This window comes from Centrocercus urophasianus, unplaced genomic scaffold (assembly GCF_019232065.1).
Source record: "Centrocercus urophasianus isolate 14NV4802_14NV808 unplaced genomic scaffold, USGS_Curo_1.0 seq_16, whole genome shotgun sequence".
In the NCBI taxonomy this organism is placed as follows: Eukaryota; Metazoa; Chordata; class Aves; order Galliformes; family Phasianidae; genus Centrocercus; species Centrocercus urophasianus.
Genome location: NW_024884711.1, coordinates 47,032,505 through 47,057,952, shown reverse-complemented (window position 1 = coordinate 47,057,952; position 25,448 = coordinate 47,032,505). Strand labels below are relative to the sequence as shown.

Genomic DNA, 25,448 nt, shown 5'->3' with positions numbered 1-25,448 from the left:
TGTGTATGTTAAACTGATGTGAGCTCTAATGGAGTGATCTGAAATTCAGCAAATATCAGTGTCCACTTTTTGGTTATGAAAGATCTGGCTCAAGAACTGATGATTCCTATTGAAGATACTGCCTTAGTGTATTTGAACACATTTAATTTTAAGTATTTGTCCAGGAGATGTTCAAAATCAGCATTTTTATCTGTCTAATTGAGTGGTTTCAGACTGCAGTCCTATGAGTTGAGGCAAAGGCCACCACTGGGAGCCAGCAGTCAGCATTTTTCCACCTCACTCCAGTTAGATCCACGTACTAATGCTGACTTAAAAGTCTCACGGCTTAAGTTTAAGTTTTCTCTTTGAATGTAATTTAGAAATTAGAGATGGAAAATTCCACACAGGGACAACACAGAATGAGCAGCACCCAATAGCCAAGATACCAGAACGAACAAACGCTTCCTATTTTCTTGTCATCAGTGGATCTCTTCACAGCCTAGCAGAAAACAAAACACGTTGTTGTAGTTATCTGATGTCTTTACAATGCACGAAGATCACTTATGCTTTTGGTAAGCTGATGCCTTTTGTCGTAACAACAAATACACCTGCAGTGATGTTGGTAAGTCTTTGGGGGGAATGAATCATCATCTTGAAACGATTCAGAATGGATGTAAATCACCCAGCTATATGCCTGATGTTTGTTTCCTCATCAGCGGAGATGATTTGAAAGGCAGATGTGCTTCTCCTTAAAAATCTGAGATACACCTCTAATCTCCCATATTGTTTGTACCTACAGATGAAATTAGAACTTCCTCCTATTGTCCTTCTCTTGTGTCCCATCGTCCCTAGCTGACGCATATTGTATAGTCTGCTCATTTCAAATGAGGCAACGGCATTTTCAAGATGAAACTGTTTCTCAAACTGAGAAATGGCTGAAATCCAAAGATTATTATCGCCCCATCCATTCCTCACAGTGTTGCATGGGAGAATTTTCTGTATCGTGGACACACTTTCTGAGGTCTTTGCTTTGATTTCCCACTAGCAGGAGAGATGATCGTGACACTTCTTTTTTTTGTAATGAGGCTAACCTGTAAATTATCATGAAAATTAAAAATAAAATGAGAATTGACGGCTAAGACAAATTTGTCTTTAATCTTCTTTTCAAATTTCTTCACAGAGCATCTATAGCAATATTGAAGGGAAAATCCAAGCTAGCTCTAGCGTAACCAGATAAAATTAACTGTTGCTTTATAGCAAGCAATGCATTTTCTTTTTTTTTTTTAAATAATCATGCTAATTAGAAAGGACCGTGGATATTGATGTGCACAGGAGACTTTGCAAGACAAACAAGAGGCGGAAGGCTGTATGTATGGAGAATAAACCAGTTTTAATTGATGACCATTCAGGCATTCTTTCTACTTTTATATCCCAAACAGGGATATGTGAAAGCAATTGAGATCAACAAAAGAAATAACTTTTTTATGAAGCACAGAATTAATATGTGTTGTTTTGTTTTTTTTTTTGCCATAACTGAGAATTTAGTAGACTGTTTGTTCTCCAGACCAGATTAGAAATTTATGTATGTATAGCATAATTTTTGCAATTACATTACATCTGTATGATAAAAATGGTCACACTTACAATCTTCATGTTTTTGAGCATTGGCCAATAACGAATCTAATAATTCCAGCAGTTATGGGAGAGAGAAACTGGTTTGGGCAGATACTACTCCTTAAGGATCAGTACTGCAATTTCACTGAGTTCTCTCTTTGGTTTCAGAAAGCAGAAGATGGGACGAGGTGACAGGATTATAAATTTGTACACCCGCAGACTTTTTCTTTCTTCTTTTCATGGAGAATATAGTGCACAGATAATAATAGCATCTTCAGTGTGTGGGTTTATCGCAAGGGTTAACGACAGGAATGACAAATACACTCATTTTTCAGAGCGTTGTGTCTTGCTTGTAGTATAAGGCAAACTGCCCAGTAGTTTTTAGCTGCTTAAGTTCTAGTTTGTGGTGATAATGGCTTTTCTTTTCCTATACAGCTGTTTTCTTTGTTCTAGATCTCAGTAAATACTGCTAGCTACGGCTTTAATTGAGATCTATCCTTTTACTCTATGTAAAAAAAAGCCATCTTGAGAAATGTTCCAAAATGTAAAGTGACATTCCTATTGGAGAAAAAGTATTTTTCCTCCCCAGGATTTAGACATATTAAATCTTATGAGAAGAAGCAACCGTGTCTGAGTATCCGCCGTTCCTTTCCAGGGTGCGCAATGACTTCGACGTCCTCACGAACCGGCTGATCGGCAGCCACGGCTACTGCACTCAGGTAAGGGAAACACGGAGCCCTGGAGGTGTTGTGTGCCTCTGAGAGCTGTGCCACAGAAAGCTGGTGCTCACCTCTGGGAGGAGATGGCATTTCTCACACGCACACACGTGCACCTTTGCGCCCGCGTTGGAAAAACTCAGCTCATTGTAATTACGTCGCCAACAGGAATTGGTGAACTTGCTGTTGACTGGCAAAGCTGTGTCCAATGTTTTCAACGATGTGATAGAGCTGAATTCTGGAAATGGAAACATCACCATTCTGAAAGGCATCACAAGCCGCAGTGACATTGGGTTGCTGTCTCTTTTTGAGCACTATGACGTCTGCCAGGTATGTTTTCCATTCTTCTGATTTTTATCCAAAAGGGAGCAATTAGTAACTTTAAAATTGGCTTGGAATGAGTATAGAAAGTAAGAAATTATGAGCTTCATTCTGCTGCCCACTCAGATGGTTCCGGTGCAATTTTCAGATGCCCCAAGGCAAAGTGTGGTAAACTTCATTTAGTGCTGGTGGTGGCGATGGTGATGAGGAGACGGTTGGACTAGATGATCTTGTAGGTCGTTTCCAACCTTGTGATTCTATGATTCTGGATGCAGGTCCTGTGTCACACAGCCCTCTGTAAATGGCTTGGGAAATCTCTGAGCATCTCAAACGTTCTGTGCCTACGTGTTTTTCTAGCAGATCTCTTGCAGTGTCAGCTTGCTGTCTAACACATTTCTGTTTCAGTATCTGCTGTTCCCCTGATTGTATTCACCAAATCTCTGCTGATTACAGAGGAGTTGAGGTGCCCAGCTCACACGTGGGTGCTTATATTCTGGTCATGTAAACATAACAGGCTGTATCTGGAGCTGGTGCTTACCTTAAGTGTTGGTTTTCCATTAGTTTGTGTGACTAGGAGCCAGACTGATTGCATCATCTAATTCATGCTGGAATGCTGGAGGTTGTCATATTGTGTTAGAAATAATAACAGACAATGGATGTAACTGGCAACAGAATGGGAACGTTCCCTTTAATATGTTTTTGAAATTAATATTTTAATTGTGTTTATCATGAACTGAGAAAGATTAAAATTTAAAAGAAGCGACAGCCACTAATTTACCTCTGGAAAAACTTGCGTGAGGATTTCTCTGATTTCTCCATCAGCAGATCTTATCATCACGGTGGACATCTTTCCTAATGACATATTCTATCTAAAACAGACAGTCTTGTGTCTGATGCTGGGATTTTCTTTGAAGCCTGTGTTAGATGCTGGATGAGATAACTGTAATGGTCCCATCTGGATTTGCCATCAGTGCCTCCATACAAACTGGAAGGTGATTAGCAGAGAGTCTGTTTGTACTTGTCTAATATAAATATGTGTATGAAAACAGAGTTAGATTTTCACTGTGTTTCCCATATGGCTGAAAGCAGTTCCATTTTCCTACTACTGAGAATTCTAATTCCTCTTACTTTTAATTAATGCAATGCTTTACATCATTTACAAGGTTACAATCAGGCTTAAATTCAGTACATAAAGCATATCTCAACATTTCCAATTCGGACTAATTTGGAGCAAACTGAAGTAAAAATAAATTAGCTTCAGTGGCTATTTCAAGCTCGCTGTCCTTTCCTGTAAAGAATGTAACACTTAAAACCTCAAATAAAAAGGTTTGCAGTAGCATTTTTTCCACTCTCCAGTGAGCAAAGCGACTTCTAAATAGCAAGATGGTCATTGAGGTCAGTGCAGCTAAGAGCTATTTCTTTCTCATCTAAGAGCAAAATAAAAAGTTGCTCAGAGAATCAGACACTGTCTTCCACTCACTCTGCAAATTATACAGTGGAGAGGGTCCATCCTTCTGTCTGGACTTGGGAGCAAGGATCTGTTTTCCAAGCCAGAGACTCTTAATCAGCTACAGAAGCCCCAGTACATGTTGTCTTCCCTTTTCGTTGTTGTTGTTGTTGAGTCTGCACCAGTTAGGCATCTGATGCCAATTGTCATGCTTATTATTAAGAACAGCTGTGAGCATTGCAGTTCGTACATCTGGGTGCACATTGCATGGCCTGACTAAGGGCTGGGCACTCCAGTTCCTGCTGGAGTTTAGCTTCAAGTCTGGGCAGTCCCTATCACAGCTTTGGTGCAGGGGGCCACATTCTGCTTTCTGTTTCAAACCTGCTTGTTTCGGAAATCAAATGGCACTGATAGTTTGCCGTGTTGGAACTGGGAAGAGAATTTGCCTGCAAGTCTTTCGAGTGGACTGTTTTCTTCCTCTTTGTATTTCAGTAAGTAGCTCCAGCCTCCAATTACATTGTGGCTGTGAGGATGGGCTGAAACCAGAAATGGAAAAGAACTGTAATTTATCCTTTTTTTTTTTTTCCCTCAGGAGTAAGAAAATCCTGAGCGTGATATATGGTGAATCATGGACATTAGAGTTGGAAAACTCCCTCTAGGTCAAACCCAGCCGATTTCTCAGGGGATGATGCAGGATATTTTTGTGTCCTGTTGCAAAGCAGGCTCTCTTTAAAAAACCCCTATTCATTCTAGTGGTTGGTAGCCCTGCACATAGCAGGGGGGGTTGAAACTAGATGATTGTTGTTGTCCTTTTCAACCCAGGCCCTTCTATGATTCTATGATTCCATAAACTCTTGCCATCAGATAGCCACTTATTTGTTGATTGTAGTGCATCTAATTATGACTTCGCCTTTTTTCTCACGTGTCTACTTTAGAATATGAGGAAGTACAAAGAAGGATTGTACCTCTGTATGTGGAGATTTTGGTGTTATCTACCATACAGCTTGTGCTTTGGACATACTTCCTCATGTTAAACCTGATGGTCCATTTACTTAGTGTCCTCTGATTATCTTTCCTCCTTCTAATCCAGCCTTCCCCCAGAACAACTAATGGCCATCTGCTAGACATTTGTGAGCTGATGCAACAGTCGCAACAGCTTTTTCAACAGCTCATCTTGTCCAGAGCTTATTTTTATTGCACTCCTGTAGACTTCTTCCTACTTACCAATGCATTCATTAAGAGATACACAAGATTCCAGGCAGTAAATCCACACAGGAGAATATTCTTATATATTTCATCTCTCTTGTCTAAAATATGGGGTATTCATATATAAGGCACAGTTTTCTTGGCATATCTTTGGAGCTGAGAACACTGTGAGGGCATGAGAACGGAATTAATCCTTCTGTCAAATGTCAACAGTAGCAAATAAGAACAAAATGATCTGTCCCTTTTTCATCCATGATTCCTGAAGAATCCCTCTGTTGCTGATCCAGGAGTCTCTTTCAGTGAATCATGCTGAATGTGTTATCTTTGCTGATTGGAAAAACGTGTGCTTCATGTCATTTGTCTGGAAGTGTTCATGTCCAATCATCACTACTAGTCCTACCATTACCATGTTCATTTTAGTCTTTGTAGTGTAATTACTTGTTGTGCATTTTTTTTTTTGACAATGACAGATGGATTTATTCAATGCAATTCATATGCAAACATTTAGTTTCATAGTGAAATTCCACATTTTTATGCAAAAAAGCTAAAAATCCCTACTGTTCCTTCTCTGTAGGCAAGTCACAGATGTTTGGATTTCTTCCTTTGTGACAAGCCTGTACTCAAGCTACGTATCTTAGTTCCACCTGATCCTACACATTGAACTGAGAAGACTTCATTAAAATTTTGGGCTTTCTGGTATTTTTTTAATGCTTTATAAATTGCTGAAACGTTTTTAAAAGCTGGTCAACCTGCCTAAACCTGGGCTGGCTTCCCTCTGTCTGCTGGCTGGCGGCATGCAGCGGGTCCGTAATAGTCTGAGGAGCTGTGTGGTTTCTGCAGTGGGACAAGACCTTGGGTAAAGAAGCCAGGTGCAGAAGTGTGCAGGACCAATGCAGAGGTGACATGGGAGAAAGTCCCTGCTTTTTGCTCAGTCCTTGGCTTTGCAATAACGTTTTACAAGGGAGGTGATGGATGAGCAAAAGGCAAAGTGCTTTTCTCTGGCTCATGCAGTGAGCTAGCGGTTCAACTTGAGGAAGGTACAGCTCTTCTGAATGTCTGCTTTCATGGTTTGTACAATACTGGCCGATTTGGCCTTCTGAAATGCTTTCTGAAAGCACTACAGTATGCACTGTTACACCTCCTAAGGTAAGTATTCGAGGCTGCTCAGCTCTTTTGGATGAGGACTCTGATTCTTCTAGGAGTTGGACTAAATGCTCCTTATGGGTCCCTTGTAATTCAGGATATTCTGTGATTTTTGGTCTTCCCTGCTCCTGCTCCCAGGCAGTCCTGCTATCACAGAGAAGCCAGGTGACCTCCCAGGCTCACCATATTCTGATTCCTGACAGCATCCAAATCCATGCATCAGCTGTCAGCATTTCGAAAGAGTCTGCTTTTTAGTGTTCATGTTTCTGAAAATGAAGAGAAAACAGTGTTGACAAAGAAATTACAGTCATTTTTCCTGTGTCTTTTGAGAAAGAGAAGGAAGCATAAAAGGACAGAATTTATCTATTAAAATTCCACATATGGGAAATATTATCTTTGGTCCTTTTGATGAAACCAGCACAAGCTGTGCTATAACAAGACCTACTTGAATTATTAAATTCAGCACACATGGTCTGTCTTCTGGCACCTCACCTGTTTATTTGCCCTGTGGAACGTCCTTCCTATAACCTCCTATGCTGGGAAGTATGTCTGCTAAGCAGGAGCCTCTCTCAGTCAGATGGACTGGATTCAAGTCAGGTCATTGGTGAGGTTGTGGAGGGGGAGGGATAGAAAGAGTTTTTTAACCATCTTGTTTAAGAAAACATCAGAAAGTAGGCATTTGCAAAATGGAAACCAATGGTTGGTTTTATTTTCTGCTTATTTTTCAATAATGGGTAGGCAGTAGACATTGTACATGAATGGATGCATTGTGCAGGTGACTGCTATTATGCAAGGCATTCATGAGTGCCACTGTGGGCAAAAATATGCGATACGTTCAGTTTGACTGAAGCAAACCTGACAAAGCATTGACCATATTTAAAGTGTATTCTTCATTCCTTTCTTTTAAATCCCTCTTTCTGTCTTGGAAATGAAATTTTCTTCAATGAAGTCCTATTGTCCTCCTCATGGACATCTTTTTTCCCAGTAGCCAGTCACTGTTGCTGAAATATTGGCATTGATTTCTTGTCAACGTGCTGCCAAATAAGAAACGATCACAGCAATTTTATGTAAGACTATAAGACAAACTTCACATTTAAAAGAACTTTGCATCGTTTGTTAAAATGCAAAACAGAAAATGTTAAGTCAAATACTGTCCTCCTATCTGTTCATATTGTAGATATCTGTATTTTGGTCTGCACTGATCCCATCAAACTTTATCTCTTCTTCCTTGATTTTTACGGAGAGCCAAAGCCTAGAGGCCAACCCAAATTAGGGGGCCAACAAATAGATGTTAGAGTTAAGTGGACTGAATCTTGACCTATCTTTGCCATTTTAGTAAAGCAACAGATTGAAATTAGTATAAATCCCTCCACTTGGCCTGAAGGAATGGCAAAGTCCTGAAGTCTGAATGAGGGGGTGATTTTCCCTCAATATTACTTCATTTGGTGGGACGTACAAGAAAAGCAACAGAATGGGGCAAGGATAAAGGAACAATCTTGAGGCTACCTGGCACCTTTTTGCCTTACTGCAATTGCTGTGTTCTCTTACAGACCTAAGTAAAAAAATCAGTGCTGCCCAAGTCTTTTCTTTCCTTCGGTCATCCTGGGACTGAGCACACATCTCTTTCAGTTCTTCTCCATTAGTTATGTACTTTTTTCCTCCAGATTCACCATCAGAAAGGACTCAAAGCTATGGAAAATATCTATGATTCCCTCGTATCTGTATTTTTTTCTTACTACTGCTAATAAATACCTGGCTGAAAAAATGCTTCAATCTCTGCCTGACCTGGCATAGCCACTAAATTGTGCATAGTCTGAATGTCAGAAGTTGTGAACATTAATTTTATGTCTTAATCTAAAATTAAAATTAAGTACATATTTAATGAACATAAACTTGACACCGTCCCTTAATAACATGCAATGATAGCATGTAAGTGTAAATGGAGATGTAGCAGTAATATGGTTGACCTGCTGTTCTATTAATGGTGGTGGAATGGGTCATCTGAGTTAATTGTGTCCTCGATCACCCAAGCACTGTTATATGGGTGTCTGTTTTTACATCATTGACTTCTCTGTCCGAACACTGTTGGAACATTGTTTAATGTTAATTCAAACCAGCAGAGGCCATGGCAACTGGGGGAAAAGAGCTGTTGTTTGTTCCACTTCACAGAATCACAGAATCACCCGGGTTGGAAGGGACCTCAAGGATCATGTAGTTCCAACCCCCCTGCCTAGCAGGGCCACCAAACACACACATTCAGATCAGGTTGCCCAGGACCCTGTCCAACCTGGCCTTAAACACATCCAAGGACGGGGCATCCACAACCTCCCTGGGCAGCCCGTTCCAGGGCCTAACCACTCTCCTTGTATAGAACTTCCCCCTAACATTCAACCTAAATCTTCCCTCCTTCAACTTCGATCCATTTCCCCTAGTCCTGCTGTTGTCAGCCCTTTTGAAGAGTTTACTCCCCTCGTGGGTGTAGGTTCCCTTCAGGTATTGATAGGCTGCAATGAGGTCACCACGCAGCCTTCTCTTCTCCAGGCTGAACAAGCCCAACTCCCTCAGCCTGTCACTTGGTATATGTGTGGCAAAAGCCTTGCTCAGTGAGGAAATCATGTCTGAATGGGGCAGTACCATGCACTCATGTTGGCAGCTACATAGGAATAATTCTCCTGTAGTAAATATTTGTGTGATTTAATTTCAACATTGTGCAAATACACACTGAAGTCATATGTGGAAAAAGACCACCCGTAGTGTTGAAAATGAGCCTTCTGAAAGGGCTTGCTTTAGAAAGGTTGACATTTTCCAAAGATGAGGATTGTGTCTCTGAAATTTATGAGCATTCTTACAGGATTTGTAAGGGATGCGATTACTGTTCAGTGAATTCTCCTTAGGAATTGGAAACATGCAATACAAAAAGACATCTTACACATTCCCCCTCTTAATTTTTTTTGCCTTGGCAAAGATTAATGAGCAAGCTTGAAAATAAACATCGAATAGTAATGCGTTATTATTTTGTAATGCATTATGATACTACAAGAAGCTTTTTCTGTTCTTCAAACTATAAGACAGTCGATGAGCCCTTGACAAAAATAATGATATTTGATTAAACAGATTCATGCCATGTACTCCTGATTTGCCTTTGGAAATCAGTGCTGCCAGTGCATTTGTAGGGCACTTGCTGGAAGGTGCATGCTTAAAGTCAGCTTAAGTGGTTTTGATTCAGATCACGAGATGCTCATTCTTGTCCTTCAGTGTCCTGTGTCAAGGTCCTGTTACACTCCAGCTTTGTTATCACCCAACAACCTGGCCAGGCAACTGAAGAAGCACTCACCACTGATCAGGTGGGCCAGTTAAATGGAGATGTTCTTTTTGCCCACTCAGCAAGTGATGCTTGAAAAAGTAGGCAAGAGAATCCTCACAGTGAGGGTGGGGGGCTGTTTTGTCCACCCTGATGCTCATAAACGTAAGTGCAATGTTGCTGCACAGCATGATCACTACGTGCATGTATCAAAGGCTACAGGACATGTATAATTTACTTATCACCTCATTAAATGGAGATACGTTTAAGGAAGACTACTCCCACCTGTCTGGAGTTCATGGGCTGTTCCTCAGTTTATTGTGTATTTTTCTGAGTTTTGTTTGAACTATTTTGCTGATGTAACAGAGAGCTTGGGGAACTGATAGAAGATGTCTGTAGTTGTCAAAAGGCCAAGGAGAGCCTGCAGAAAACATGGCACATACTTGTATGGAGAAGGATGAAGAGGCATGGGAGTGTTTAGATAGAGCAAAGGGAGCATGTGACACTGTTAGTGGTTGGGCTTGGGTGTTTGTTTCTGCGTGGCAGATGCACGTCAGGAGATAAAAGGCAATAAGAGAAGGGAGTAAATGTGTTTGAAGGATGTAATTCCTTGGATTTGGGCTGTTATTAGACTTCACTATGGACTCTTTGCTCATTAAATCTTACAGTTCTACTCAGCACACTGTTGTATGGGAAGAAAAGTCATCTCAGAACTGAATTTTCTGTACAGTTAAATTGGAAGTGAGATTAGAAACAGATTGAAGTAGCCAGCTGCTGGGTGGACCACTGCAGTGATGTCTGGGATTGCTGCAGGCCATGTCTGGATGCAAAACTAACCAAGACCAAGGCGTGGATCTGAGAACAAATGGTTGTGAATCCGTGGTTGTATGTATTTTCTGAAAGTTTGGAAGCATGGTTCTCAATTTCATTGTATTACTTTTTGTAGAAAGAAATTGAGAGCTTGAGGAATGTTGTAGGATAGGGATGCTGCTTATAGCCATGTGGACACAAACCATTCTGTGCCGAGCGGACTTAAGGCTGTGAACAAAACCTGAACTTGTTTTCTCTACTGGAGTAGGAATAGCTTGACTTAGCTGGAGGCCCCCAGAAGCTGATGACAGTAAAACAAAGTGGTAGAGGTGTGGGGGAGAAGCACATCAGGAGGCACTGGCCACTGCTGGTACACAGTGTGATGTTAAAAGCAGCATCTGATTTTGAACTAAAAGTTCAGAGTGAAAGCGATGCAACTGAAATGGAGACTTCTCGTTTCTTATGGGAAATGAGTTTTGACATGCAACATTTTGATGTTCTCATTGTTGCCTTCAAGTTGAGGGCCTTGCCTTCTTCCGCTAGCGTTGTGATTGAAAACTGTGCATATTTGGAAAGTGTTCCTACAAGACCTTACTTATCTGAACAGCTTGTCCTGACTTCAGTGGGATTGTTCATGTGAGTAAGAGTTGGGGTGGACGTCTGCTTGGAAACAGTCCTGTATCTCTCTAATCCTTTTTTGTCGAACGTTGTTTGATGAAGCTTACAAGTTACTTTAGCAGACATATATGGGAAGAAAACATGTTATTTTTTTAAGAGAAGAGTGACTGTTCCCTTTTGGCTTTGATTTATCAGGATACTAGAATGTGGATGTTTGTGCAACTGAATCTTTTCATCCATTGCCCTCTAATTTGCCGTCTTTTGTTGCATCTGTGTATTTCCCTTCTTGATAACTTGTGTTATGAGTGTTTTTGTAAGCTTGTAAAAAAATGCAGTACATGGAAGCCAAGAATTAAAAAACAAAACTGTTGCATAAAAGCCTGTTTTAAATAGATACTGACAGAGCAATGAATCAGGCAGGAGTTACTTAAGTAGTGAGTAACTGTTATCCGGCATCAGAAGAAATTATCATTTGGGAAGATAATTTTGTAACACTTCAGATTTAAGTTCTAAATCTTAATAATAAGAAGGATATGTTCCTTATGCCTTAGAATACTCTTTAGGCTTTTCACTGCAACTGCGTATTTATTGGCTTCTGCTTTTTAGTGCTGTACTGCATGACCTGTATTACAGAGGCAGAAACTGATGCTGCATTTTCCTGCATGTACACTTGGACGCTTGGCTGCCATCCCTTGAGTTGCAGATCTACATCATCCCAACAGTGCCACGTCTGTTTAGGAGATAAAACACAAAACTTCAGGTGGAATAAAGATGGTTGTACACAACAACCAGCATGGCAGTGATTCTGTCATGGATTAAGACAGTGGCATGCAAAGGAAAGCGGTAGCTATCTCAGAACTCAGTAGTGTCAGGTGAAGAAAATACTACATTTTACTGACTGACTTCAGGGGAGGCAGAAATCTCCCTGACTCTTTTTATATCAGCATCTACCGTGTTTCAGAGCAATAGATGCATCCCTGTAGGTATTCAAGCATATATACGTATGTCTGCCTTAAAACATAAATCCCATGGGGAGTGATAGAGATGAGTCTTACAGCTATTTCAGAGGACAGTTTCTTCTTATTCTGATCATTTGGGATGTGATCTTGTTTGCTGTAAGGGTACTACAGCTGGATTTTGTCACCTATAATCAAGGCCAGATACTTGCTTTGAACCTCTAAATGACTTACCAGGTCTTTCCTGGTCTGTAATCTTCTGAATCTTTCTTTTAGGTCGGTTGTTACCTGAAGACTCCTAAATACCCAATTTGGTTGGTATGCAGTGAGAGCCACTTCAGTGTGCTTTTTTGTCTGGAAAAGGATTTACAAGGCGACTGGAAAACCGAGCGGAGGTTTGATCTCTATTATTACGATGGCTTGGCCAACCAAGAAGAAGAAATACGATTAACAGTTGGTACGTACAGTGCAGTGACTGCATCTCACCCCTTGAGGCGGTGACATCGAAAAGAAGCATCCAAAATTGCATGAAAAGGGAACAAATTGATGATGGTATCTGGCATTACGAGAGCATTTGTGAGCCTGTTTTCTAATTTCCAGAATTAGTCTTGATGTTTCATTTGGAAGTAGATTTCTCAAGGCAGTCATGAGGACAAGCCCTCGGAAGGGCATTTTCCTCCAGCTGTTGCTATGTGTTTTCTGCAGGCAGAAAGTGCAAACCCTCTGTTCCTCAGCACTACACACATGGTAGTGTGAGCAGAGCAGGTGAGCAAGGATTGAATCCTTGCTTCCAAATCCAGCTGCTTCAGAAGATGGCCATAACATCTAGCAAGGACAGGCCTGCTTGTGAGCACGCTTGGAAATACGAGAATGTGAAAGATCTGACTTGTTAAACACATTCTTTCAGGAAACCATGTCAAATTATGGGGTTGCTTCTACAGAAGTTGTGCTTCTTGAACTGGAAGACAGTTGGACAAGCAGTATTCTGATGCTAAGAAGGCTTCATTTCCATATTAAGATATTCTTGAGCACTAAATTCATATTTGCTTATGATAGCCTCCTTATCCTTTGCTTTCCATCCATTGCTGCATGTATACAACCTAATCAAACTCCATCTTTATCTGAAGGAGACACTCTGCTGAAGTCCTCTCTTAAAAGCAGCCTGTTGGCGTTCCTTGTTTGCACTGACATTCTGATTCTTGGACAGGATGAGTTACACACGAGGGCTGCATGTTCTAATTAAGGCCCTGTGGCAAAGCAGTTGGTATGATGGTGGCTCTGGAGGCCTTTAACATCTCGTAAGGTTTGGTAGTGAATGCTGTAGCCTTTCTTTCCTCTTATTTTGATTAAAGTCCGTGACTTTCAATTGTAGCCATTGCATTATATGTTATTTCTGCAAATTTCTCAACCCCCACAGCACATTGCTGCAAAATGGTTCCCACACAGTCTGTCCCAGATACAGGAAGATTTATTAAAACAGATTGTACAAAAAATCCCTATATCTTCACTTGGAGACAACATATTGTAAGCGTTAACAAGTTATCATCAAAACAATAACCATTACCAACAATCTCACTATTTTCATAGGCTAATACTTTTTTTATTCAGCCTTTTTAGGCCGAATGTTTTCCGTGATTTATTTATTTGGCTGTTATATGTTGTCCATATAAAAGAAGTAAGCTCTTTTGATTTTAGTCTGTGGATTTAGGCTTGCTGTTTTCAGACGGTCCGAGGGAATTGCTACATGCTCGTGACCGTAAGCAGAGGATTTCTCCTTCAGGTAGAAGGATTCTTTCCTTCTTTCCTTCTTTCCTTCTTTCTTTGATACAGAGGATTCTGAAAAGGAATGGCAGATGGAGACGTGTTCATTGTATTCTGCTGCACTGTGCATCATACGGTCCAAAACAGGCATCCTTCTTTTTCTCTTTGATAAATCACAGACATCTCCAAACTCCAAATGTACCCAACACTCTGAGAGCCCTGGAAGAGAAAGTGTTCAGAGGCAGAATTGTCTATTTCTCCTCAAAGATGAGACTTGCACTGAGAGGTAGATGTCTTTTTGTTGCAGCCATAGCCCCTTCCATGGATCCAGCCTCTTCTTTTGTTATCTGTGACATTCTGCAGAAGGCTGTAAACTGCAAATAGTTTCATCATTCCAGGCAAAGGCTTTTGCAGCTCTGGCAGTGCAGTAATCCTGCACTTGGTCTGGAGAAAACCTGGAGTTGTTTTACTTCTTAAAGGTGACACTGAACATAAATCTAAGCTATGCATGCAGTACCAGGTAGAAATACCATGATGGCAAGTATGACTGGTATTTCCACCATGGAAATATCAACAAGCTGTGATGATAAGGCAGCATTATGCAGAGGTATAGCATGAAGTCCTGGATGTTGCACAGCCACATCTCACAGATCTGAGTTTGGGAGGTTGTTTGCTTCTCGTTAGCAATAAAGGGAATTCCTTGAAATGTAGATCTTACATACAGTTATGAAGATTACAATCAAGATCACATTTAGAAAATCCTGAAGAAATTATACTGGGCAAGAATTGCATAGAAGCCAGAAAGTAGGAGCAGAATTAATTTTGGGGTTAACAGCAAATACTGTTTTGCATTAAATCACCATCAATATTACATGGGATTGAGACTTTGCCCTGCTTCTCATACTAATTACCCCTTTGCAAAACATTGACAAGAAATATGAAGTTCCTTCCTAAAAGCAGGCTGCAGCTACTAGCGAGTTCAACACTCAATCCTAAATAAAGGTTCATCAGTTCTTTCCATTTGGTAGAATTTTCTGATAGTCATAGAGAGAAAACAAGCCAGTGGATCTAAATTAATTGCTCATGTGCTTTTGTCAGTTGTTTAGGGACTCAGTGAGATTGTTGTTACAGGTCACGCAGAGCTCTTGTATGAAAGAGCTTCTTGTTCTGCTTGGAGAAATAGAACTGTTTTCTAATATTCACCATTAATACCCATCTATGTCAACATTCACAATATATTGTCTCCAAAGTTAAGGTGAGATTGTTCCAACGTGCAAAAGTCTTCTGGAAAAGCAATTAATGAAACATCACTTCCTAAGGTGGCCATTTAAATAATGAGCATCATGTCTTGTCTGTTCCAGTTCCACTCTCCTGAACCTGTCCTCACATATCTCTTGAATAACAAGTTTGTAACTCATCTGACGCTCAGTTTCTCATCATCTTTAGCTTAGGTATAAGTATAAATGATGATCAGATAGGTAGATCAGGTCCTTCTTGCTCTTGGTGACTCCTAGGTGGAAAAGTTTAACACTGAGGCTCTTTGCTCCCAAATGAGTTATGTGAAACATTTTAATGCAGTCATTAGTTGAATAACTTAGCTAAATGCTCTCTGCCTGATTTGGGAAGGTATACTTTCAGTGATACTTTTATATTCCTTTCTATGAAAAACAGCAGTTCAAAATCCAGTTGGAAGAACTCAAGTCTAGAACTGAGAAAACTTTGCAAGAGACTATGAAAGGCAGCGGTGCTGGATGCCTATTTTTTGCTGATTTTGTGATTAGGACAGCAAATGCTGCTTCTTTTTAAGGGATCCTCAGATCCTAAATGTCCGTATCAGGAATTCCTGGAGTGCACAAACACTATTCATAGGGATCATAGAACCACCAAGGTTGGTAAAAACCTCTGAGATCACCCAGTCCAACCACCCACCTACCACCAATATTTCCCCACTGACCCATGCCCCTTAGTAAAAGGTCTGAGTGCCTCTTGAATACCTGAGAGAAAGAGGTGTTCTTTGCTCTGAGAGTGGTGAGGGGCTGGAACAGCTGCCCAGAGAGGCTGTGATGCCCCGTCCATCCGTGGAGGTGTTGGAGGCCAGGTTGGATGGGGCCCTGGGCAGCCTGGGCTGCTGTGCAATGGGGAGGTTGGTGGCCCTGCATTGCTGGGGGGTTGGAGCTTCGTGATCCTTGAGGTCCCTTCCAACCCAAGCTATTCTATGATTCTGTGATGTGCTATTGGAGACCTGTAACAAACTCTTATAAACCCTTAAATATTAAGATGAGAGAGGGCCATTGAGTATTGACAGATTCCAGTGTATCCCTTCAGTTCCTGAGGTTCCAGGATAAAACTGCCACTACTTTAAGTAATTTTAAATTTTGACTGTTTTCTGTTACTCTGCCCCTGCAGTCGCTCACAGCATTCTGCAGGCATTTGTACTGACAGGAGGAAGTCAGATATAGCTGAGACGGGCAGTGAATATAGGAGCATTTGCCTCCCATCCTGTCTCCATCAGTCTCACTGCGTCAGCTCCATATCCTGCACCCTGGCTTGGTACCATCAGTTGCTCACAACATTCCCGTGGGCTGAAAGAAAACTGCCAAAAACCAGCTCCAGTGTACAGCAGTTTAAGATGTTTTACTCCAAAACAGGAAACAGCTGAGCAGACTGACATCCAAGCTGGCTGCAGGATGTTTTCTCCCTGGGAAATTCAGCAACTACTTTCACTGTTGACAGATCCAGGCTCTGAGACACTGACCTCTCTGTTTTCCCCGGAACAATGCAATTGCCTCTCCATCCCAAAGGAATGCACAGAGACTGTGGTAGCTCTCTTCCATCTCACACAACACTGTCTTCTCCCATCTGTGCACTCTTTCCACAGCGAAGGGACAGTTTTCCTTTCAGGGGCGAAGGAATGTTAATTTACTTTTGGCTGGACTTGGGATTTGTTATTCATATGTAGGACTATTACTGTCCTCATTGTGTGATTAAACTGCTTTCTTAATCATCCATTCCTTGACGGCAAAATAGATCCTCACAGTAGCCCTCCAGCACATCCTTTCACCTTCTGGCCTTCTAGTTTTCCTTGGGACCATCTCTGTATTGATCAGGTAACCTGGGTCAGGTCATGGTCCAAACACCGTCCCACAGTTATCCTTATTGCTAAGTAGTCAGTACCATTCTGGGCAAGATTCTAGACAAATCAGCTAACACTGGGCCCAACTTAGGGATTGTTCCCAACAGCAAGCTTACATGTAGTCACCTCCTTTCATCCTTTGAGCAGCCACCACAGGAATAGGCAATAGACCAGGAGTTGAAATGCTATGAGGTTTACAGTGTGAGTAGCAGGGATTCTTGTCTATGCTGTCGCATCCATGGATGGACTTCCTAGAAACCACTGCAGTGTAGAAATTAATAGATATATAGCTCAGCCTCTAATTATGTCTGATATGTGTTTTTAGACACGACTCAGATGTGCACGGAAGATAAAGAAAACGATCTTACTCCTCCACTTGAGCACTGCATTAGGACAAAGTAAGTGAAAATGGCATTTAACATGCAAATATTTTTACAGAATTATGTAAATAATATACGTAAAGCTTGAGTGTGGCTAAAAAGTTAATATTGTGGCAGTTATTCTTGCAAAATTACTGGTTAAGAGTTAGAAAAGATCACTCCCCATTGTGCATCAAATTGTCCAAGGCATTTGTTTCAGTCTTAGAGGAACTGTCATTATGTCACCAGAAGCTGAGCCATAATTCGAGAGCTCAACTTGATTTCAAAAGATCAAAATGTGGATTCATTGGTTCCTACTGTAGAGGTATAATGAGAAAAGAAGAAATTCTCTTCCATCTCTATCAGTCTTTTCTGAAAAATATCAAAGCACAGAAGCACTTGGGTACCACCTTTGATACCTAAAGACCTCAGTGGTCTCAGTTCTCTCAAACTGTCCATGGAAGCACTGACTTCTCCAGGCAAACATGATATGAAATGATGGACTTTTAAATAATTTATCCAAATTGTGATGAAGTTAACGAGAACATTTTCAATTTACCGAGTTATGGAAGAAGCAAAATCAGGCTGAAAGTATCAGCTTTATATCACTCCTTCAACAGGACTTTGAAAGCTGCTATCTGAGTATCTCTGGAGCGAGAATTAAAAGCCTCATTGTCAAAGCCCGTAACAGCACTGCAGCTTCAGATTTCCCTTGTCATTTCCCTCCTTTCTCTGCCACATCAAAACAAATAAGGACAGTGGCTGCCAACCAGTGTGTTCCTGCAGGGCTGGCTTTATGGAGTTACAGGAAACAAATGAGGCATCCTTCAGCGTGACAGCACCGTTGGTTCAGGCTCCCTGCACATATAGGTTGTATGGATTCTACTGTTCAAGGGAAACATCAGCATGACTGCAAACAAAGACAGATAATCCTTAGTCTCAGAAACCCACAGAGTGGGGAGAACACTGCATGCAACTATTTAAAGTCACTCTTAAAATGTCTTCAATTCCTGGCGTTGCATCAAAGTTACACAAAGCTTTGGTAATGATGATGTTTGTTTATTCTAAATTCCTTACTTTAATCTATTGTGGAAGTAAATTACCACCAAATTCCAGTGTCAATTAATTGTGTTTGTACCATTCCTGGGATGATCTGATTTACCCTGATCTGTCTCTCTCCTTGTTTTCTGTATTCTCCAATTGCTTTGAACATATTTATTCAAGCATGGCCTTGCTGCTAAAGGTCCTTCATGCCATGTTATTCCTTTTTGCTCGAAGAAATTTTTCTCCAACTCTATAAACAGTATATGGAGAAAAGTAAAAACAAAACAAACCAACGAGTGTTTAACAACTTGAGAGATACAAAAACAAATATTTAGTATCATACAACTGTGGAAAACACCAATAAAATAATTGTTACTGAAGCAAGCCAAACAAACAAACAAACAAGCAAACAAACTAACAGGGCTGCTACTCCTTTTTCACCTAGCATTACAGCAATAAAGCTCATTATCAGATCTTTCTCATCAAAAAAAGTGGAGTAGTTTCTCAATGTGGACAATTTAATTGTGTAACGGAATAGAACTGAATCAACCATTGTTTCCAAATTTCCACTAGGGGTTTTTCTTTTCATTTGCACGACTTAGGGCTGTTTCAGTCCATAGGAACTCTTACCAGAGGGTTGCCCCATACCTGAACATCAGCACCCTGCAGGATGTTGAGTCCTATGGTGGCCATCTGTCTGCTGTTTGTTCTCAAACCATCTGCCAATGGAAAGATCTGCATCTGTAATAGATAGTCTCTGTTTTTAGCTTTTTCATTATTATTATTAACAGAGGAGTTGTTTTGCTTCTGCAGGAGGAGGCTTATGCTTTTATTCCCTATTTTTGCAAAATGTCAGAAAAGGAGGGCTTGAGTTTAAAGCAGTTAACCCTTTGCATGACTAGGACAAATAGTCCTCAGCTGGGATCGATTTAACCTGCAGACTCCCAGCTGAAGAGTTACTGTTGTGCAACTTTTGTTGGGCTTTTCAACCTAAGACATCCATAGAAGTAGTCAGGTTTGTATCGACAGTTGTCTGTAATGGGCAACCCTGGGGGAATTTCTGGGAGATGCCATGCAGATGCCTGATCCCATTTTCCCCTGAAGAATACTCTCATTTCACAGTCATCATCCTCAGCATCTCTCTGGGCTGGTGCTAATAGAATCATAGAATCACAGAATGGCTGGGTTGGAAGGGACCTCAAGGATCACGAAGCTCCAACCCCCCAGCAATGCAGGGCCACCAACCTCCCCATTGCACAGCAGCCCAGGCTGCCCAGGGCCCCATCCAACCTTGAACACCTTGAACACCTGCAGGTAACATCTGTTAGCTCTACCTAAGGGGAAGAAAACTTTGATCTGATATTATAATCTGAATCTAGTTTTAGATTTTGTTAGCCCACAACATTCAGCTTTCCTTTGTGGTTCTGGAACGGTGTGGCACAGTGTTCCTTCAAAGTGAGACATTTGGTAGAAATATGATAGATAAGAAGAAAGGGTGGGCACTTAATCCTAAATTATTGGTGCCAGATGATCAATGCAAGAGATATTCTCTGAAAGTTACTCCAGAGGGAGCATTGCTCAGGGCTTGAACCAGTTCTTCCAAGGTTCAGTGGAACTGCTCCATTTAACTTCCATGACCCTCAAATGAGGTCGTAGTCAAACCAGATGAGACCAGTGTTGTTTCCATACTGCTAATCTGATAAATTGTAATTCCATCTGAGTTCCATTTAGGTTACACTGTAGTGAATCAGTTGGAGAAATGAGGGCTCTGAATTTTTTGGATCGTGTTTTTTTCATTAAGAAATGACCAGTTCAGCACCTGTGAAAGAGGTTCTCACTATCTGACACCTTTTCTTGTGCAGATGCAATGGGTAAGAAAGTTTCAAAGCTGTCTCTGCATGAGCAAATTGGCAAATTGCTTTTCATTCTACAGATAGCTCAAGAAAAATAGCTGGAAAATAAATAGAGGAGATAAGACTTGTAGGGAAAGTTACACAGAGTCCTGCTTCGGAATACGCTGTGCTGGTTAAGCTCTTTATTGAAAGCCTGTTTCAAAAAAGGCCAGTTCTGCACCGCATAGTGATTAGCCATATTTTAAGCCAGAAACTTAAAAATGGTGTCAGAGCATTAATATTTTCACCGAGTAACCTCAGAGCAGATGAAATTTGCGTCATGTGGCTTCTGTAGATCCCTCTTGATGCTGGAATCACCTCAGAGAGGTAGAATTTATATGCAAAGATAAGGGAAGAGCTGATGGTGTTCCCAGAACTATCCAATGGGATCAGAAGGTGGCAACTGTTCTTCCCATTTGTGTTTGGGTTTTTTTCTGGGGAAAAATGAACCTCTGGCAGAGGCATCTCCCTGCCCTGACAAATGCTAGGCTAGGTCAGCTATTCCCAGCAAGGACACATTCTGCCATCAGCTCAATGTGTGAGGCATCACTCCTGTGTATTCCTGTTAAACCCTGGGAGGAGGACACCCATCCTGCAATATTTTTCTTTTAATTTTCTTGGCAAAATCAAAAAAAAAAAAAAAAAAAAAAAGGAAGGAAACAAATTCGCAGCCCCAATTTTCCACACTTGTTTACTTGTGCTTTCATTGGGGATGGTTGAAAAAAGTCCCGCAGGTGGTCACTTCCCTTGAGACCCTGCACTGAATACGGCAGGGATTCAGATTTTGGATTTGTTTTACATGTAACTGACTGCTCAGTGAAAGGACTGAGCTGTTATATTTGTGCTGACATATCCTTTCCTCCGTGACAGACTGAATGTGGCTTGCAGTCTGGCAAGTCAACACTGTCCCCACCAGATCTATGTCAGATCTATGTATTTGACAGGAGTTCCATTCTTGGAAGATCTGGACCATGAATTTGAAAGGATGCCAGGCACCTAATGAATGACTCTGGTGGTAGGAAGAGTTGACCCATTTCAACCTGGTGAAGCCACTGGGGAGCCAACTGGCAACAAGTGCAGGTTTGATGTTCCTGGAGTGGGCAGCTGAGCAATAGTGGCCAGTACACAGCCAGAAATTCAGAAGGTGGAAAATTTTGTGCATATACACGTTTTTTTTTTCAGTATGTATCTTTAATGTTATTCTGGAGAAAGGGTAAGACAGAGAAAAAATAAAGCCTCCCCATAGAAAAAGCAAAAGATTACCTTTAGGGTGAGCCAGTGAATATTTCAAAGGAGCCAAGGGCAAGAGCGAGGATAGCTGCTAATGAAGTTATTTGGTCTCATTTGGGCTACATACGGGTAATTCTCTTACCCATCTTGGAAATTGCCCATGGTCTTTGCAGAGCCAATGCTCTTGTTCTGAATCAGCTGCTGCTGAGAACTCTATTGCCTGGAGGAGGCTGTGTGAAGCATAAGGAAAACGATCTCCAAATGTGGGACCCTAAAATTAGGAGCGCAAATACTTCATTTTGCTTCCTTTTCGTTGGAGAAGGTGTGGTAAGTTACCCTAACTGAGTCCATCCTGCACTCTGTAGCAGTGGTTGGGTGGTTGAGAATGGTGAGCTGACCTTTCCAACAACCCGATAAACTCACGGATGTAAAATGGTTGCTTTTATTTCTAGGTGGCAAGGAGCTGTTATTGACTGGAATGGCACAGAACCAATCTTGTGACTGACCCGACCTGCACTTTATTTGCAAGAAAAAAAAAAAGGAAATGACAGAATTAGCACATTCCTATTCCCACCAATACAGGAAATAGGGCAGGAGTTCTGTGCCACTCATGGTGAGGAAGAATGACATGGCTGTGTGCAGGCTGGAAGAACGTCACCTTGTTCGCCTCATGCTTTGGATATCTTGCTTACAATGCAAGCAACACTTAGATAAATTCTTTGTTGATGCCTTTAATGTACAGTTTCAATGTGTAGACTGAGAGTCTCCAATGTCCAGTGACGGTTACGGGTAAAGCAGTGGAGTTGCCTATGTCCCCTCGAGGTCCCTTTCTGGATCATCTCTGTATCCTGCAATTGTTCCCAAAAATCTGATGAAAGGAGCCGAGCTGCTATTTCTGTCCCTGTTTTGCCTTCCTGTACTGCCTCGTTCTTCACCTGCAACACTCCAGTGCCAGGATGAAACATCATCCAAGAAATAAATATTCACTTCATTGCCATATATTACTAAATTCAAATCTAAGGCTGAACCTACTGGTAACCATATGGGCTACAGTTTACTTACTAGGCTTTATTTACACCAAAGTGGCCAATAAGTTCTGTGATTTGCTGCTTCATCATTGCAAGAAAACAGAAGTGATGTTAGATGGGAAATGTGAAGGGCACTTGTCTGTGATATTTACTGTTCTACATGATTAAATAAAGTGCGTGTGGGAAAATGGTGTACAGTGGAGATGTAATACCACGAGGTACCAGAACAGCAGTTTGTATTCTGAAATGAACTTTTTAAGTGACATATTTTGGCAAAAATTTACCAAAATTGGAACGAGTTACTGTACTGAAGATTGGAAGAAGTGGCTTTGGAAAATATTAATTGCTAATGGACAAGTTGCAGAGAAACAGTGTTTCTAGAATTATTTTTATCTTTTGGGAGTGCAAACATCATGGGAGTTTCATAACAGACTTTTAATTTTATCACAGCACTCTCTTACTAGTCAGTATGCAAACCTCTCTGAGCCCAAATGAACCACTTGCTGTTTTCAAAATCAATTTCCATCAGAAATTCAGTGTTCTACTCCGTGGAGCTGGCAGATACCAAGCTGCCTCTGCAGATACAAATCTCAGGGCACGTGAGCTAGATTTGGAAACCAACCTGTGCACGCTACCAGAAAACATGAGATAGTCTGTGAGTAAGCATCAGGCCCTGCTTTGCTTCCTGCACTCATCAAACTGTCTACACGTGGTAAAATATCTCAGCGCTGCGGTCGTTTTCATTTTATGTGATGCTGTATAATGAAATTTGTTTGTTTTAGGTCAGATAGGCAAACTTCTTTCTGTGAACTTGGTGAGATGAATATCTCCCTTTCAGCCTTGGCATCATGGAGAGCATCAGATCTGAGCCCATTCCCAATTCCCTGTGGGCACACTACGTGACCTTTGCCAGCTCCCTATGTTTCACTGTACGTAGGGGGATGTTTGCACAGCCAGCTGCAGGTGGACTCAAGGCTGCCTTTATGATGCACACCTCAACTGACCTTTAAGATCTCCATTTTCTGGATCCCAAACATTCAAAGATCCCAGTTTGGCACGGCTTGGACCTTGGAGTCAGCCAGGCTACCAGCTTGAATTAAACACCTTTTTGTCTTGAATTTTCTTATCAACTACAGTCCCCCTGTGCTCAATGGAGCAAACAATCCAAGAGGGCAGCAAGATCATAAAATAAGATTTCTCAGAATGCATTTGGACAGAAAATAGTGAAGAGATGAAAAACAATGGAAGATTTTTGGAACTAGGTGTACCAAAAATCCTCCTTTCTGGAAGCGTTCCTCTGGGAAGGAAGGGAGCTGCTGTGTTACTGCCCTGATTTCGTCTGACTGGAATATGGACATCTCCAACGCAGATATGTGATGATGAGGAGCTCTTGCTCTGGGCTCCCTTCAGAGTAGGGTGTGATTTATCTTTTCTTATGGACAAGAAGAAATGTGCTCCTGACTGGAGTATTATAAACTGAGTATAGATGGAGCCCAAGGGGATTGCCTCAGATGAACTCCATCCCTCAAGATGTAATAATTTTTCAGGTTTTAAGAAAGAGTTGAAGATTAATGAATAAGGCTTGGAAACTGATAATGTTTTATGGTTTATCTTGAAAGATTAATGAGGGTGGGAGGGAGCCCTGTACTCTGATCCTCTTTTTAAAACAGCCTGCAAAGCCTTTAAGGCTGCATTCTTACTGATTACAAAGAATAGATTAATTGAACCTTAAATTTTATTATAACAGAATCCCATTGAGCCAGGTCTTCCTTGCTCATTATCTGTAATTACTTCTACACACATTTTTCTGTAAAGTCCATTGTCTGCCATCTGTTTAAAATTGAACTAACTCAAGATTCACCTGTGCCAAGAAGTACAACACTTGGACCACATTACTGAAGCATTGCCTCTGCAGGGCAATCCCACCAAGCTGGAGCACTGCATCGCTAAGCTGCTGCCACCAGCTTTGCTCTTGAGGTTTCCTGTGGCTTCCTTCAATAAAAAGGCAATGAAAATACTCATTTAGATCTACCTCTTCAGCAGAAAAGCAACCAACCAAACCTCCGTCTATTTCTGCATCGAGAAACGGCTCACATATTTTAATTTGATGACAAAAGACACGAAGCAATTTGCCTTCAGGCATCACGTATCTTTTGGAATCGAATGATCAGACAAACCAATACAAAACGTTATGCAGCGATGCAGAAACCTTTGCACAGACCTGTGCAGAAGCATATCCTGTTGTAGGAGCCTACATCTAGCTTGTTGATTGTGTTTTCCTTCTCATTGTTTCCCGATTTCATTTTCACTGCCCGATGAACGTGACTTCCTGAGGTGAACAAAGCAACTGTTTGCGAATAGCGCAGTACAAGACACTGGCACTGGGCCTCTGTGTATATCTTAAAATCATCCTCTTCCCTTCTGTGCTATGAAAGACACACCCTCTCACCCTCTGCTGAGACATGACGCCTTAGCTTACAACAGACATCACCTATTGTAAATCTGAGCAGAAGTGCTATTTTGGTAAAGTGTCAGGAATATTGCCCTTGTGCAAAATGTACAGTTAACTTTGTTTTGTACAGAATGTCGCCTACAAATAAAGCCTTTAAAGAAAAGAAAGTAGCATCATCTCATATTTTCTCTTCACTTTTTTTTTTTTTTTAATAATTAATTTGCCAAGGGAAATTAATCTGAGAGAATAGATTATAACAGCTTCATGGGCCTCCTCCTGTCAGTGGAATAATAACAAGAAGTTGAGCTTCCCTCTCCTCTGAGCAGAACCACAGTGCAGTTGGGGATGCAGGGCAGGGGGTGTCATCCTGAGCCTGGCAGTTTCACATCTGAGCAGCTATGTGTGTTGAAACCAACCAGTCTGGGGCTGGTTGGAAAT

The 25,448-nt window shown here is 41.2% G+C and overlaps 1 protein-coding gene across 1 annotated transcript in view; it reads left to right on the top strand.

Annotated features, from left to right (window-relative positions):
* Nucleotides 1-25,154, top strand: part of MINDY4 (MINDY lysine 48 deubiquitinase 4) — a 70,922-nt gene extending 45,768 nt beyond the window's left edge. Inside the window, exons 14-18 of the mRNA XM_042817457.1 lie at nt 2,249-2,312; nt 2,478-2,639; nt 12,388-12,568; nt 17,331-17,403; nt 21,983-25,154. Of these exons, the coding sequence (XP_042673391.1) occupies nt 2,249-2,312; nt 2,478-2,639; nt 12,388-12,568; nt 17,331-17,403; nt 21,983-22,031 (529 nt within the window). The 3' untranslated portion in view covers nt 22,032-25,154. The remainder of the gene's footprint in view (nt 1-2,248; nt 2,313-2,477; nt 2,640-12,387; nt 12,569-17,330; nt 17,404-21,982) is intronic.
* The last annotated feature ends 294 nt before the right edge of the window (nt 25,155-25,448 follow it).